General features: G+C 34.3%; 1 protein-coding gene across 6 annotated transcripts in view; it reads left to right on the top strand.

The window, feature by feature from the left end:
* XRCC4 (X-ray repair cross complementing 4) overlaps positions 1–16,516 on the top strand; it is a 271,894-nt gene that overhangs the window by 6,168 nt on the left and 249,210 nt on the right. For 4 of the 6 annotated variants that reach the window (XR_199943.3, XM_004759129.3, XM_013059782.2 and 1 more), the window contains exons 2-3: positions 6,409–6,557; positions 13,098–13,273. Coding sequence is in view for 5 of the 6 variants with exons in the window: in XM_004759129.3 (XP_004759186.1) it covers positions 6,419–6,557; positions 13,098–13,273 (315 nt within the window). In the remaining variant the exon portion in view is untranslated. The remainder of the gene's footprint in view (positions 1–6,408; positions 6,558–13,097; positions 13,274–16,516) is intronic. The other 2 variants (XM_045074487.1, XM_045074488.1) reach the window with 2 other exon arrangements.

Genomic DNA, 16,516 nt, shown 5'->3' with positions numbered 1-16,516 from the left:
TTCAAAAGCCTAAAACAGAGTAGCTTAAACAGCAAGGAGCTTCTTGGCCTCCTACCTAAAACATCTATGGTTAGATCTAGATTCTGGTTTTGCTGGAATCAGACCTGAGCTGCTGTGCACATCTCTGTTTCACTTTCTGCTCTGTTGGTTTTGTTGCCAGCAGCTTCAGGCTCACAGTGTTATAGCATCAAATCCAGTAGAGAAGATTCTATATTCTTAAGTCTTGGAATTAGGCTTTACTGGTCTTAGTTGTCCTAACTTGAGTTGTGTGCTCATTTCTGTGTCAGTCCCCAGTGCATCTCATACCAGTATTTCAGGTGTAGTGATGATCAGATAGAGACTATTTAATCAAAGAGCGAACACTGAGCTCAGTATTTCTCAAATAGGCTCCTAAGTTTTAAGGTGTTGAATTATGTATTTAAGTTATATATTGAAGAACACATTTCTCTTAGATGACTTTGTCTCTTTTTATAAAGGTACCCTATAACAATATAATCAGCTTGGTGGTCAAATAATGCTGAGGGAACTATTTTCTTTTTATTCATTTTATTGTAGAAAATTTCAAACATATATAAAGGTAGAGAGAACATAATGGATTCCTGTGTACCCATCACCTAGCACAATTATCAGCTCGTGAATCTTTTGCTTTTATCTTGGAACATCCTCCCACTAGAGTCCAAAATATGTTCAGGGATGTGGTTGAAAATGACTTAAAGTAAAAAAATTACAACATGGGAAATAAGTAGTAATTATTCATCCAGTTTGGAGTCTGTTGTTTATACTTACATCTTTCAAACCATGTGAAATTGCCATTTTTTGGTAGGTTAAACATTGTTAAATATGGGCAGTTTCTCATATTTCTTAAATATTTTTGAGTGGCTGAATTAGGTAATGTCACCAGTTGAGGATATGTTGTAGGGTTCTTTTTTTTTTTTTTTCAGGATTAACGTTTTTGTACCCCAATCTTAACATTCATCCCTTTTGCCAATTAGAAATTGGTAGATAAGTGGGTATAGTTGTCAGTAAATGGTGGTTTGTGAGTAGGGGAAAAAGTACAGTACAAGTCCTGTTTCTTTTTCATACGTGTGCTTTCAGTTACATTTCATTCTGAGGAGCACATTTTTCAGGTAGAAAAGACTGTATATACACTTAACTGATGGTATTTCACTCTTCTGAAATTAAAATACAAAAGAGGTGTCAAAATTTCATGACTTACAAATCATAATTACTAAATTCTTAATGAAGAAAGACTGTTGTTTAGCTAATGCTGTATTTCAGGTATTGTCTCTTCAGCTCTGTTAAGTGTCATTCTCACAGGAAACGCTGCAATTAGGAATGAAGTGTTTTTGTGAAAGTTTAGAAAGTTTCCAAAATGATAAGTATGCTCTCATCCTTTCTGCCAAGTTTATTGGTAATTAAGAGTGTCCATTTGATGAATAGAAAGGAAGTCCTGGAACTTGGGGTCTAATTTTCAGGGCATTTTGGATCTAGGTGTTAGATTTTATGTGGGAAATTTAGTCAAGTTATTTTATTGTTCTAAAATACTTAGTTCATTGGGTAATGAAAAAAGAAAGAGGAAGTGAACTTTAAATGAATCAATGGTATTTATAAAAGATAAGTAGAGGAAATGAGTAGTTATACGATATTTGGAATGGCAGTAGTTGGCATTCCACAGTCATAAGAGGTAGTTGAGAAGGGACTATGACCATGGCAAAGATGCTTTGATTTTTAGACGGATTTTATAGTTCTAATGCTTTATTCCTGAAGCATCAGACTGTTAACTTGACATCTAACTTGAACATTAGCTGTATTTTACAAGTTTTTGAACAAGATTATGTCCACTGTCTTAACTATATTTTACTCTGACTTTGGATGACCATCCATCCTAGTTTGTCTGAGTCTGGGATGTTTCCTGGACATGGGACTTGCAATGTTGAAACCAAGAAAACCTCAGGGAAACCTGGACGGCTGGTCACCTTATTTTCATTTCTAAATTAATAGAATGGAGGCAATATTGACATTATTAGAAAAGTATTTAATAATACTATAAATTCTTTACCCTTAAAGTTTAGATACTTGGAACTTGAAAATACAAATGCCAAGAAAACATTTCTTCTATAGAAAGTTACCTTGATATTTTTGTTTAATTGCTTTGGAAATTTAAAGTTAAATTGATTTTGTGGTCATTTAAGGGGAAAAAAAAAACCCTTAATTTAGGGGCACCTGGGTGGCTCAGTGGGTTAGGCCGCTGTCTTCGGCTCAGGTCGTGATCTCAGGGCCCTGGGATCGAGTCCCGCGTTGGGCTCTCTGCTCAGCGGGGAGCCTGCTTCCTCCTCTCTCTCTCTCTGCCTGCCTCTCTGCCTACTTGTGATCTCTCTGTCAAATAAATAAATAAAATCTTAAAAAAAAAAAAAACTTAATTTACCCTTTAGTCAGATAACTCCAACCAGCAAGTTGACATGCTGTTAATGAAAATGATAGGAAAAAAATAATGAAAAGGCTAGGAATCAATTATTAACTTAAAAAAAGTTTTCAGTGGGGGAATTCTGGCAATATAAACATTAATAACCAATGCTTTTAAAAAATACTAAGCAAATAGGAAAATTGTCATTTTCTTTGCACTTAGTTTTCTGAATTGTGTGATGTTTGTCTTATTAAAAGTAAATAGCCCAGTGGTTGTTGCATAACAATTTCTTTCCTTTTTATGTAGCGATCCATATGGTCTGACCCTTGAATTTTTATAATATGATAGAACTTTAAAAAAATTTATCACCATACTTCAATTTACAATTTACATTCTTTTCTTTTCTTTTTTTAAGTAAGGTTTAACAAAATAATATCAGGAATTTAATTACAGGCTTAACTGTGCTGTGTGCTAATCTTTAATCTGAATTCATTTTAGGTATCAGCCTACTTTTATGAACAAGGGGCACTTAAGTTAATTGCTTCATTAGAAACATGCATTTAGTCCTTTCTGATCTGTAAGTACAACTCCTTGGCATAGCTGCCTAAGTTTGAACACCTGCAGCCCAAGCAGCTTGAAAAGAAGCCGTAGCTTACTATAAAGGAAAATAAAAGAAGCTCAAGTTCAAAATGGTGTTATCAATGATATAGTGTTGTCACTAACTTGAGCTGACCTAAGAGAGTTGGCTTCTGCAATGCTCCTTATCAGCATCCAAAAGGGCATACAAAATTCTTTGTAAACTAATTTAAAAAGCGTCTTGTTTATTCAGAGGCAACTGTGAATGGTATTTGTTCAGAGTGTAGATCACATCAACTGCATACCAGCCAACAACTTATTTCTCTTCTAAGAAGGAAGCCAAGTATCAAAGACACAAAGTACTAAAGATAGGCTTCTCAATTCTCAACTGTTCTGAGCTCTCAATAAAGCTACTGAAATACAAATTGGGGTGGGACTCAACTGTTTCCACCTGCAGGCTTCTCTTAGATCCTTGGCTCTGGCTGAGAGAGGTGCCGATTCTAGTACTTCTAGTGTGACCTTTAGTGCCCTTAGAAAACAAAACACACGCTTTCTTATGGCCCTAATCAATCAGTCCCTCTAAAGAGGATTGCACCCCTTTCTTCAAGTATTTGGGGCAGAAAAACTATGGCCGACTATTCCCATTTACAGGGCTGCTGGAAGCAAAGAGATCATTGGTTTGCTCTTAGGATTCTTGTAAGACTGGCAAGTCATTATTTTTCCTATTTTTGTGGTTGGTTCTTAGATCTTTTGTATTTGATATTTAATGAGGGGGTGACTTCAGTAAGTAGAAGAATGAATTTCATTCAGAAGTCATTCAAATAATACATCATCAGGAAATTATAACTCAGTTGATAGAGAGAAAGCATCTGAGGCTACTGAGGCACAAAGTATTTTTAAGATACTGAGTGGTCACATTTGGACTCTTAATGTTAAGTGCTTAAACGTGACTCACAGGTAGCATCCAAAGTTTCAAATCTGAGTTTAGTGAAATAATGGCATCTTTAAAATAAAACAATTTAATTTTAGCGCTGAGTACGTAGAGTTGATCAGAAAACTGGGAAATAAATACTTGAAACACAAATAATTCAAAGATGTTAAAAGTAATTCGACCCCTAAATGTCTATTTAACATTCCTGAAATTAAAGCCCTTTATGTCATTGTGAAAGTAGAATGAAGCATCTGGAATATTGAATTTTAAACTGCTTTGTATAATTAGCAGTTTGTCACTTGTTTTAAATATGGTGAAAAATAGCAGTGAGACCAATTGCTGTTTTAGAGGAATTTAAGCTCTGAGTTTTCTTTCCACAGAGCTACATTAATTGCTAACAATAGCCATGCTTCTTGAGACATATTTAAGAAGGAAAAGCCTGTGCAAGTGTCTCTTTGTGTTTGTATATAAATTCTAGAGAGGCAAAAAGTGGCCTTCAAAAGTAGTTTCTAGGGGAGCCTGGGTGGCTTAGTGGGTTAAAGCCTCTGCCTTTCTGGCTCAGGTCATGATCCCAGGGTCCTCTGATCAAGCCCACATCCTGTGATTGAGCCCCACATAGGGCTCTGCTCAGCAGGGAGCCTGCCTGCCCCTCTCTCTCTGCCTGCCTCTCTGCCTACTTGTGATCTCTGTCTGTCAAATAAATAAATAAAATCTTAAAAAAAAAAAAGTTTCTATTACTTCCCCCTCCGAAGTCATGGGTTTGGGGGCCTATTAGAATTATGTAAATCTCTATGTGTCTTTTTCGATGATTGGCATGGAAAAATAGTAATACACATTTTCCAGTAATTTTCAAATTTAAGGATTACAGAGCATGTAGATAATTAACTGCATTAACACTTAATAGTGTTTTGATTAATTGATTTAAAAGAAATTTATTCACAAATGGAAAATACATTTCAGAAGTAAGCATACTGAGGCAAAAAAGACCTCAATGTAGGAAAAATTTTTCCGTAAATGAAATATGTAGAAATAATTACATTTTTTAGTGGATGATGTAGTCAAACCTACACATTTACATATTTTTAACACATAAACATACTTAATTGGTGTGGCTACAAGTATGATTATTTTAAAGCTTGGTCTTTTAGTGGGAGGAATAATAAACAGTCTTCTGAGTACACTAGGTAGAAGTTAGAATTATTGTTAATTTACCAATTTGGAGGTATCTTACACTCTTAATTGTAGATACTTTTTTTTTTTTTAAATTCTGGAAATTGCCCTGCTTCCTTGCGCTTTTTACTGTTAAGGTAGAATGGCTCTAGGATTCTATAATTAAGCATCCCTCCCACTCCCAGAAGATAGAGATCTGTATTAAGTTAGTTTTGTTTTGTGAAGAGCTGACAAAGTGAGTTGTTTTTATTTTCATATTCAGTTGTGTGAGGAGCTGACAAAGTGAGTTTTTCATATTCAGTTGTTTTTATTTTCATATTCAGCTGTTAATTGAGAAAAATAATATGCTTTATTTATGAAAATAATTTTAAATTGAGAAAGCAAATTAAAACTGATTTAAAAATTTGCTCTTGTTAAAACTTATTCAGTTGTCAGTGAAGTGCCAATTAATTTACTTTTGGATTTTTATAGCATATTATATATCTATATCTATATATAAATATATATGTATACATATGTATACATATGTATATATATATGTATACATATGTATATATATATATACACTGGTCGTAAAAGTTGAAGCAATTTTATATTCTTCTTCCCAAATAAAAGATTAAAGAATTTTGTTTTTTTTTAGCTTTTTCAGAATTATCTAGCAAGAGATTCATGCTTTGTGATTAAAGAATAATTCTTTGTAGTTTTTCATCTTTGGAAGTTTATGCTTTGTTCCTGGCTTTGACTTTTTGTAATGTTTTTTCTTTGCATGTTTGTAATTTTTAGGGTATTTTTGTTTTGCATGTTAGCTTCTACAGCTTAAGCATCTCTTAATGAAGTGCATGTGGTCAAGGGGTATTCCAGTTTTAGAAAAAACAGTTATTTGCTTTTAACCAAGTATATGTCGTACCACAGTTTGGTAAGTGAGGTCAGTCTGGACAAGGTTCTAGAGTAAATTACCAGAAGAATGGTTTTTGAATTCATAGAATAAGAACCTTGAATGATTAGAAATGAAATTGGGATTAGTAAGAAAGTCTTTACTCTTCATATTGTTGGATATAGTAATTTTTTTTTTCAGCATTCAACTTGGGCAGCTCATTTGCCATTTATGGATCTCTGTTTTTCTCATCTGTAAAAATTACAAATCAGTATTGAATAGAACTATGATTTACTGAGTTTTGTGGTTGGCTAGCTATTACGTGTTTTTTTGTTTTGTTTTGTTTTGTTTTACTTATTTCCTTGGTGCTTTGTGTAGCTGAGAGACCAATATACAAAGCATCACTATTTGATAGTTTCTTGCAAAAATATTAATTTTATTCTTTTATAACAGGTCACCAGAAATGGAGAGAAAAGTAAGCAGAATCTGTCTTGCTTCTAAACCTGATATAATTCATTTTCTACAAGTGGCTTGGGAGAAAACATTAGGATCTGGTTTTGTTATTACACTTACTGATGGTCAGTCAGCATGGACCGGGACAGGTAATATTCAAAGCAAATTATTTTAAAAATAGAATTTTGGTAATGTGCTGTTCTTCAGTCCTCAATGACAATTCAGAATTAAGGTATTTCTTTAGTAGATTCTGGGTAAAATTTATATGACTGCTGTACTTGTTACTGCTCTCTAATATATGTGTGGATTTATAATATTTAATGCCAATTTCTATAATGAATAGAAGGATAGAGAAATAAGCATGTGCCCCAGCAAATTCTGGTTACTAGTTGAATCTTCATACTTGGGCGGGTCAGGGTTTTTAAATGACCTCTTTATACGAAATGTAGATAGTACTTTATACACTTCTTTTTTTTCCCCCCCAAGACCCCAGGGAAATACTGGGAGGTGGTTTGGCTGGGCCAAGGGATGGTGCTAGCTTGATAGAGTGGGGTGGTGGTGATTTTCTTTTTATTTCAGACACTTACATTGTTTGAATTATTTTCTAGTGAACATGTATTACATTTGTAACAAAAACAAAACAGTTTTAGAGATTTTGTAAACCAAGGTTCAAATCTTCATGTGAGATATTGGCTTTTATTTCATGAAATAGACTTTGAATCTTTTGTGTCTCTCCCAGTACTCTTTTAAAAAGCCTCATGGCCCAGAAATTATTTATGGAACATGGCAGGTGTAAAGTCAAAATATATAGAATTATGTTTTGCTCATGTGGTGAAGTTTTCATGCTCTTCTAAAACATTTTTTGAAACATTTGAGAAACTGTCTACAGTTATGCAACAGTCATTTCTAGAGTTATGTTGTAAATTACGTTTTAGGTAAAATAATTTTTGTCATGTCACTTTACATGCCATTTATATGTTCTATTAATTTTGAAGTATTTCCCTAAAACTTGTTACTATGATTATTATATCATCTTTTAAAATTACATGGTGAAATTTTGCTTTTTGGATATTACAAATTCTGTTACACAGTGCAGTCACACTGAACTTAAACTTGCAGGGTTTTTAAAAAAAACTCTTCTTTTATGACAGAGAGCAAGGAATGCTGGTTTAAGTACTAATAAAATAGAGAAATTTCAAGAATAATGTTTGCATTACCTATCGTGGCATTTTTTTAAGCTGTAAACTTCTATATAGGAGAAATCAGTCATTGCTTGGTTGTTACCATGGAGGAGTGGAAGAGGATTTTTCGGGTTAACTCTATGTATGCTAGTATACCCAGGTGGCAATAGCTCTGTTTTGGAGAGGGGGTGCACACGGCTGAAGATAATGGCAGTAGGTTAATGCCAGTTGTCTGGAGAGAAGAGGAGTTCCAACCAAAGAGTCCAGGAGGCAGATCCTAGGTGAAATGGTTGCTTGTATGTAAGGAATACTGTATTTATAACTTAGATGTTCCCAACTGACAAATGCCTTATTGTATATAATGAGTTATGATTAGACAGATGACCTTGAGATGCTATGTTGTTTGCATTTTTTTTCCCATTAAGGATTGGGGATAAAAGAATACACTGATTAAGTTTTAAATCTTGATTTAACCAGAAATTTAAGCTGAATTTACATTTATGGAGCAATTTGTGTATGTCATAATGTGCTGGAGGTTATTCTCAATATTATTATTATTATTATTATTGTTATGAATATTGTTTCACTAGATTCATTAGGAGCAAGGAATGCATTTGATTTGTCTGTCACTCATTCTTTATAAGTACCTAGACCAGTGCCTGGGACCTCCATGTTCAATAGATATTTTTTAAAAGGATGCCTAAAATGTATAGAACTTTTTAGGGAAAAAAGAAAGTGAACCATTTATTTTAGAATTAGCATTTTTGATGAAAACTCCAGTTTCATATTTATTTATCATTGGCATTGATCAGAAATATAGTATGCTTTGCCATTTGTTCTTTAGCTAATGAATAATGTGAGCAAAATGTGATAGAAAACTTCATATCCTTTGTTGTGTTGTTAAAATTTGGTTTGCTTACTAACCAGGCTTTCAGACAGAAAATTTTACAGTTCACCATATATGGTTGTTTTATTTCCAAGGATACTAAAGTTTTGAAACTCATAAATGTTTTATGTATCTTTCAGTATTCATTTCTATTTTCTTGTATAAATTTCAGGGACAAAGTATCAAACCAAATAATATAACATTGTTTCCATGGTTAGTTGAAACTTATTACAGGAATATGATTTGGCTTGGTACTTTATAGATAGACAATAACATGATTAAGAACATTGAAATAATTACATAATTGAAACATGAAAATGGATTTCCTTCCTATACCTCATCCTGTTTTTTTGTACAACTTTTTGATTGCTGCAACCTTCAATTTAGATAATTTTTTTTCTCTTTTCATTTGAGTAAAATTAAAAGGATGTGGGGTTTCTTTTAATCTCCCACACACTAAATTCACTGATTTCTTTTCCATTAGTAATGTTTTATCTAATGAGTGTTTTGAGGTCTAATTATCATGTGGTTTATCATCACTTCAACATTATAGAGGGTTGTATTGCACAGTTAAGTCACAAAGTAGGTTAATGATTGATGACTATTATGTGAACTTTATAAATCTATCAGCACTTATCCATCAGAAACTTATCCATCTCTGGAGTAGTTCACTGAAAAGTAAACTTTATTAATACATTTATTTATTTATTTATTCATTTTTTAAAGATTTTATTTATTTATTTGATAGATGGAGATTACAAATAGGCAGAGAAGCAGACAGAGAGACAGGAGGAAGCAGGCTCCCCGCTGAGCAGAGAGCCCGATGCGGGGCTCGATCCCAGGACCCCAGGATCATGACCTGAGCCAAAGGCAGAGGCTTAACCCACTGAGCCACCCAGGCACCCCTACTAATACATTTATTATCAAGTAATTATATTCATTTATATTTGTTTTAACCATTGATATTTGGTGACCTATATGGAGATTATGTGTCAGAGTACAGGGGAAAAAGGATATTTAATAAATGCAGTGAAGTAGGTCTATGATGTGATACCAACAAGATCTGTAATAGGATGCTAAGGCTGTCATTAAAGCACCAACACAAACTTAGGTTATGCACAGTCTTCGGTTCATTATCCATAAAGATTCAAAAGAAAAAATCTTTCATTATTTACATCTTCATCTACCCACAAATAGTGTTAAAATGATGCTTTCTTGGATCCTATGTATCTGAGAATAATTCCTTGGTTTTTGGTCATGTTGGCCTGCTTACTTTTTATGCTATTATTATGTGGTTCAGCTGTATCCTTGTTGAATTTTATTATTTCCATGGCTTTTATTTCTGGTCACCAGAGTTTTTGGAGCAGTGAGTGCTTACAGCTGTGCTTCTTCCAGATGTTCTTAGCACAAAATTCAAAACCAGTGACCGAGTTGTTTTTCCAGAATTGAAGTTCTGAATATGCAGTCAAAATTTCACATTTACTATTAATGGAATATTCAAATGAATTTTTTCTTTAATTTTTTCTCACAGTTTTTAAAGGGAAGTATAAATAGAAATTTTTCTTTCATATTTTTTCTCTTAAAAATGAAATATTCCATAATAATAGAACAGCATTCACAGATGGTATAATGTAAGAGAATATCTAAGAAGTCAGCACTTGAATTAGGCTGCATGAGGCTGGAATTTCTCTCTTTTAAACTTTTGTATCCTTGGTGTCTAGAATAGTACTTGGAACATAGTAGATACTGAGTAAGCATTGTTTTAAGTAAGTGAATTAAAACGATAGATGCTGTGAAATATTTTCAGATATGAATCTTTTCATTTTATTGAAATTTAGAATGCTTTTCACTGGATGTTTATTATTTATTAATAGGTATCCTTTCTTTCTTTTTTTTTTTAAGATTTTATTTATTTATTTGAGAATGAGAGCTAGAGAGAGAGAGTGTGAGCAGCAGAAATAGGGAGAAGCAGGCTTCCCACTGAGCAGGGAGCATAATTTGGGCCTCGATTCCAGGACCCTCGGATCATGACCTGAGCTGAAGACAGACGCTTAACTGACTGAGCCAACCCAGGCGCCCTCTTTTGTGTTTTTTGTAGTTACATTAAAGATGGTTTCCACAGATTTATTTCCTGTTCTCTGGGAAATATTTTCTCTTCCTCGGTATTTATAACTCTTCAGAGTTACCCAACACAAAATATGAAATTATTCCTTAACTAGGAAGCATTAGTCTTCTTATTTTTATTTCTCTATCTTCTTTTTTTCCCCCCAGAAGAGCTATTAGGTTAACTGAAAGGTCACTAGATTTGATAAATAGATTTGATAGTGGTGATCATCTTAAATATGCATCTGCTTCAGAGAGAGACAAAATATGTGAAAGGATTTTTAGAAGCTGTAAAATCAAATAAAGAATATAAAAGTTTTTGTTCGTGCCTTTTTTCGACATCTGTTTTGAGATTCATATTTCACTATCAGAAATGACCAAAAGTGATAATGAAAAATATATGGATATGTTTCAAAATTCTCTTCCTCTTTGCCTGTCATGGGGCTTCCAGAAGTACTTGATAGAATACAGACCAAAGGTATGAAAATCTGTGTTATATTTTAGGGTTTCTTTCGTCAAGCTTTCATTAATTTCTGTTGTATGTCCTATTGTGTTTTTTAATACCATGGAAGGAAATAGTTTTTCCAGTGTCCCTTCTCTGCCTCACCACAAAACCAAACAACCAAGAGACCATAAGTATGAATCCCAGTTTGACCACTTAATCTATTCTGTGACTATAGACCATTACTTGATCTGAGCATCAGTTTTATCATTTGAAACATCTTTCAGTGTTACAAGGAATAAAATAGATAAATGTAACCTTTAAGTATAAAAGTATAGAACCACAGGAGTCTTTCATCATTGTACTAGCCTGAATTGACACAGGAAACCACCCAACCACACGCATGCATTCCAAACAAATGTTAGACTAAATCTTGTAATTTTACAAGCAAACAGACCCATTGCAGTTTTGGGATGTAAGAAAGGGAACCCTCCAGGTGCCATCTGTGAAAAGGTATCTGAAAATCAAAGTGGTTAATGGGAGCTAAAGCTTAAGTTTAGGTTCATGGAGTATCTGAAATGTTATTGTAATACCTAAGTGGAGTGGAATGTTGAGACGGCAGACCTCTTAAGGAACTGGAACTGAGCTCTCAATGTTAAGAAAGGAAACTGGGGGACGCCTGGGTAGCTCAGTCATTAAGCGTCTGCCTTCAGCTCAGGTCATGATCTCGTGGTCCTGGGATCGAGTCCTGCATCAGGCTCCTCCTCAGTGGGGAGCCTGCCTCTCCCTCTGCCCTCCCCCCTGCTTGTGTGCATTCTTTCTCTCTCTCAAATAAATAAAATCTTTAAAAAAAAAAAAAAAAGGAAACGGAAAGGTATCTTGTTAATGAAATCATCTTAAAAAAAAAAAACAAAACAAGACAAAACAAAAACAAAAGACTAGTCTTTGGTTTGAAGATGCAGCATAGAGTCAAACTTGTCACTAAGAGCTATGAGTAGATAAAAGTCTGGACAAAAATCAGAATCCAAAATCTGTCTTATGTATGGATGAAGGATGGGGGATTTAAGGATGAACTCTTTGCTTCCAGTGTAAAAACCAAGTTAAGAAATTAACTTTCAAAACTGGTCCAGAGCTGTTGAAACCTGTAGCAGCTCCAACAAAGGTAAACTAGTAATCTTGATTCAAGGCCACCTCTATTGCCCAGAGCAGATTATACTCTGGCTAGAGGAAAATCTTGTTCAAACATTGCAAAGCACGAAAGGGTAAAAACAGAATGAGAAGGTGTCAGCAGTAGAAATGGAATTAATAGTCCAGGAACCATGCATAAAGACTGATCTGAAAGAGATCTTAAATATGTTTAAGGCCTTCAAATATTTAAAGGAAGTGTGTGTCAAGAACAGGATATTATGATAAAGAAAGAGAATATCTATCTAGAATTGAGAATGTAATTGCTGAAGTAAAAATCTCTGTAGATGAGTAAAGCATCAGCTTTCAGCATAGCTAGATGAGAGAACTGGAAGCCAGATCTGTAATGTAATGTGTGTCTAACAGGCTACACTCAATAAATATCAATTCCCTTCTTTTTCGTTCCTCATCCCCTACCTTCATCCACCTTTTCTACTTTTTGGCACATAATGAGATGAGAAGAATGAACTCCATTTTTACTTTAATCTGACTCATCCCATGTGAGATTATAGACTACTTAATCTCATTAATAACTGAGGTAAAGAAGAAAGATGTTATAAAATACTGAATTTATTAATCATTATAAGAAATAATTTACCTGGTTTTGATCTAGGATAAGGCATATAGGATGGTAGTTTTTCTAGTAATTTACAATGCATGTATTTCATCAGAGGACAGAGAAGAAAAATGCAAGGAGTCTAATGTTTTTCAGATGAGGTTTGAGACTAAATTAATATGTTTCTCAAAAATTTCTAGCTCAGTTAAGAGGTATACCTTTTATTTAAATTTCTGTTACATAAGTGATAAATTAGTAGCGACAGGTAAATAAGTGTGTACTCATGTTTAGAAATTTATTTTTCATTTCAAAACTTTTTATTAATGTTTCCCATAGTTTCTGAGTCAGAGATTTCCCAAGAAGCCGATGACATGGCATTGGAAAAAGAGAAATATGTTGATGAACTGAGAAAAGCATTGGTATCAGGAGGAAGACCAACTGATGCATACAAATTTGATTTTTCTAGAGAGTCTTGTCATTTCTCCTTTGAGAAAAACCTGAAAGATGTTTCAGTAAGTAAAACTTTCCGTAATATTGTAAGTGGTAAAATGGCAGAGCACTTATTGAGGAATTATCTAAGTAACTAGCTTATTATTCCCAGGATACCTGGGAAATAGAAGTGTAAAAAGTACTTGGTTTTCAAGTTGGAAGAATGCTTCTTCGTTCAACATGACAGTCATTAAGTGCTTCATACTAATTAATTGTGAAAAGTACCTATTAGAAAATGTATTTAGTTTTTAATGCCTTAAAAATAAGTATTATAAAGATAATTATAGATAATTAACCACAGAATGAGTGGTTGTGCCAAGTGGGGTCAGAAACTTTAGACCATTGAGACAGGGTTTATTGTATTAAGTTTTGGGAAATACTGCTTTTAAGAAAGAAGGGAATAGGGTGCCTGGGTGGCTCAGTGGGTTTAGCCTCTGCCTTCGGCTCAGGTCATGATCTCAGGGTGCTGAGATCGAGTCCTGCATCGGGCTCTCTGCTTGGCGGGGAGCCTGCTTCCTCCTCTCTCTCTCTGCCTGCCTCTCTGCCTGCTTGTGATCTCTGTCTGTCAAATAAATAAATAAAATCTTAAAAAAAAAAAAAACCTTTAAAAAAAAGAAAGAAGGGAATATATTTACCATTGAATATTTAATAATTATAACTCATTCGCTACTAGAATGTATTCACAATTACAAAATAAGACAGGTAAGTGTAGGAAGACATATCATCAGGAATTAAGGTGTTTTATTTATATATCAAACTTAGAAACTTAGAAATACTAAAAGAGAAATAACATTCACCCCAGACTTTTGAAGGCTTGCATGCTTTACAGACAAGGATATCTGCTACTTGTCTTGTTTAGTTCTTATGCCAATTCAGATCAAGGTAGGTGTATCAAAAATATTTATCAAAATGTACTGTTTATATATTTTACCCAAGTTTATGGGATAATTAGAGATTGAATTATTTGCTTTTGCCAGTGGTTTATATTCTGATTTAAGGTCTTTAGTAGAAGAAAGCAAGGGAAATCTTAAGCACGTTAAGGGTAGAGACAGTTATTGACAATTTATGCTGGAACTAAATTGAGTTTAAAAAATTCCTTGAAAACGACTCTTTAATTCAGAATGATTAAAGGGATTTCACCAAATGGAGAAACATGTAAAGCAACAGATGGAATCATTATTTTGAAATGTATGTTAACCTATAGAGGATAATACAGAGAGTCTGGCTTCAGTAATTATTTCTTTTTAGAAGATACATAGTTTTTCCATTTACCTGCCAATTTATATAAGTTTCACTATGTGGGGTCCTTAAAATGATAATTTAGAATGGGTTAAGAAAAGTTTGAAGGGGCTGCTGAAATTTGATTATTTATTACAAAACGTTCTTTCCTATGGCAGAAGCACAATCAGATGATGTTATGTACTCTAAAACTGCTGAGTGTTTCTTCTAATATTTTGAAGCAGATCATTGTCAAATTGGGAGTTATACCATTTCCCATTCAATAAACAGTTGTATGAAATGACTAACATTAGGGGGTTTGCTGCATCGGAGTTGGACGGAGTACTTACCGTGCTTGGCAGTACATCTGACTTTGCTGCTTTTGTGAAGAAAGAACTTCAAATATTCATGACATACATGTTTTACAATTGGCTTGGCATGAATCAGCGTTAAGAACTTTGACAGTTATTCTGAAAGATACTTGCTTACCACCCTGAACAGAATCAAATTCACAGAGTCAGAACCATGAACCATGAACCTACTCAATGGGTTTTCTTAAGAAGTGGAAACAGGGGCACCTGGGTGGCTCAGTGGGTTAAAGCCTCTGCCTTCGGCTTGGGTCATGATCCCAGGGTCCTGGGATGGAGCCCCACATCGGGTTCTCTGCTCAGCAGGGAGCCTGCTTCCTCCTCTCTCTGCCTGCCTCTCTGCCTAATTGTGGTCTCTGTCTGTCAAATGAATAAATAAAATCTTTAAAAAAAAAAAAAAAGGAAGTAGAAACAGAATAGGAGATTCCCAGTAATGCAGAAGTGCGTTGGTTCCTTAAAGGATATGTCTTAGAGCACTACACTGCAGTTTAGGTAGCTGCCTCCTTATTTATCATCTATTAAAATGCTTATGAGAGAAAGAAATGCTACTCGGAACAGTTGGACAAGTTTATTCATGACCGGACTTACTTGGATATTTTTGGGTATTTGAAGCTTTATGGATGCAGATGAAAATCACAAATTCATTTGGCCAAACTGCCATGGGAATCTTCCAGTGCTTCAGGATGTGCTTATGCAAATTGAATTTCAGAGTGACGATATCTTGTAAATTCATCTGCTGGCAAAAATATGCACACAATTGGAAACATGGAAGAATACTTTTTAAGGCTTATAGTGCTTTGGATGACCTAAAAATTTAAAAGGAATTTGCAATCCTTTCCTTTATGACACAGACATCTGATTGTTGCCAAAAATGACCTCTTATACTTAGAAAAAAAGAAAAGAATGAACATAGATGCAGTTCAGGAAGTTGTAGTGAATTCTGTTGTTTGTTGACATAAGGTTACTTTCTCATGGCAAAAAGTATTCCGTGAGCCCTAAGTACATTTACTACCAGATTCAGACTCTCAGAATCATGGCTTTTCAGCATTTGTTGCCACCAGTTTCAGAAATTTTATGTTTTTAATTTTGTGTTGGAGATCACTGCATAATTTGAACATTTTGAGTATTCAAGTCATATGAGATTTACTTGAAATTTATATAAAATGTTCCTTTTTTAAAAAAAACTTTTTTTTTTTTTTTTTTTTAGAGACATCTGGCTTGCTGAGTATGTTGAGTCTTGGTCTGGGGTTGTGAATTCAAGCCCCATATTGGGCATAGTGCTTACTTAAAAAAAAAAAAATTCTTTAAAGGAAGTAACAACTGATTTTTGTACTCAAAAAGACCTGAGTTTCTGGGGGCACCTGGGTGGCTCAGTGGATTAAAGCCTCTGCCTTGGGCTCAGGATCCTGGGATCGAGCCCCGCATTGGACTCTCTGCTTGGCAGGGAGCCTGCTCCCCCCCCGCCCCCCTCTCTGCCTGCCACTCTGCCTACTTGTGATCTGTGTCTGTCAAATAAATAAATAAAATCTTAAAAGACCTGAGTTTTAAAAAATATTATCTTATGTTTTATTAGAGTGAAAGAATTAGTCCAAAGCAATGAAATATCTAAGGTATATGTAACACATTTTTTTGGAGGGAGCATGTGCATATTTTTCACAAGATTGCTTTTGAACTCATAAT

Source organism: Mustela putorius, unplaced genomic scaffold, assembly GCF_011764305.1.
Source record: "Mustela putorius furo isolate JIRA1106 unplaced genomic scaffold, ASM1176430v1.1 tig00537350_pilon_pilon_pilon, whole genome shotgun sequence".
Taxonomy (NCBI): Eukaryota; Metazoa; Chordata; class Mammalia; order Carnivora; family Mustelidae; genus Mustela; species Mustela putorius.
The sequence above is the reverse complement of the archived record's forward strand: the minus strand, read 5'-3'. Positions and strand labels throughout refer to the sequence as shown.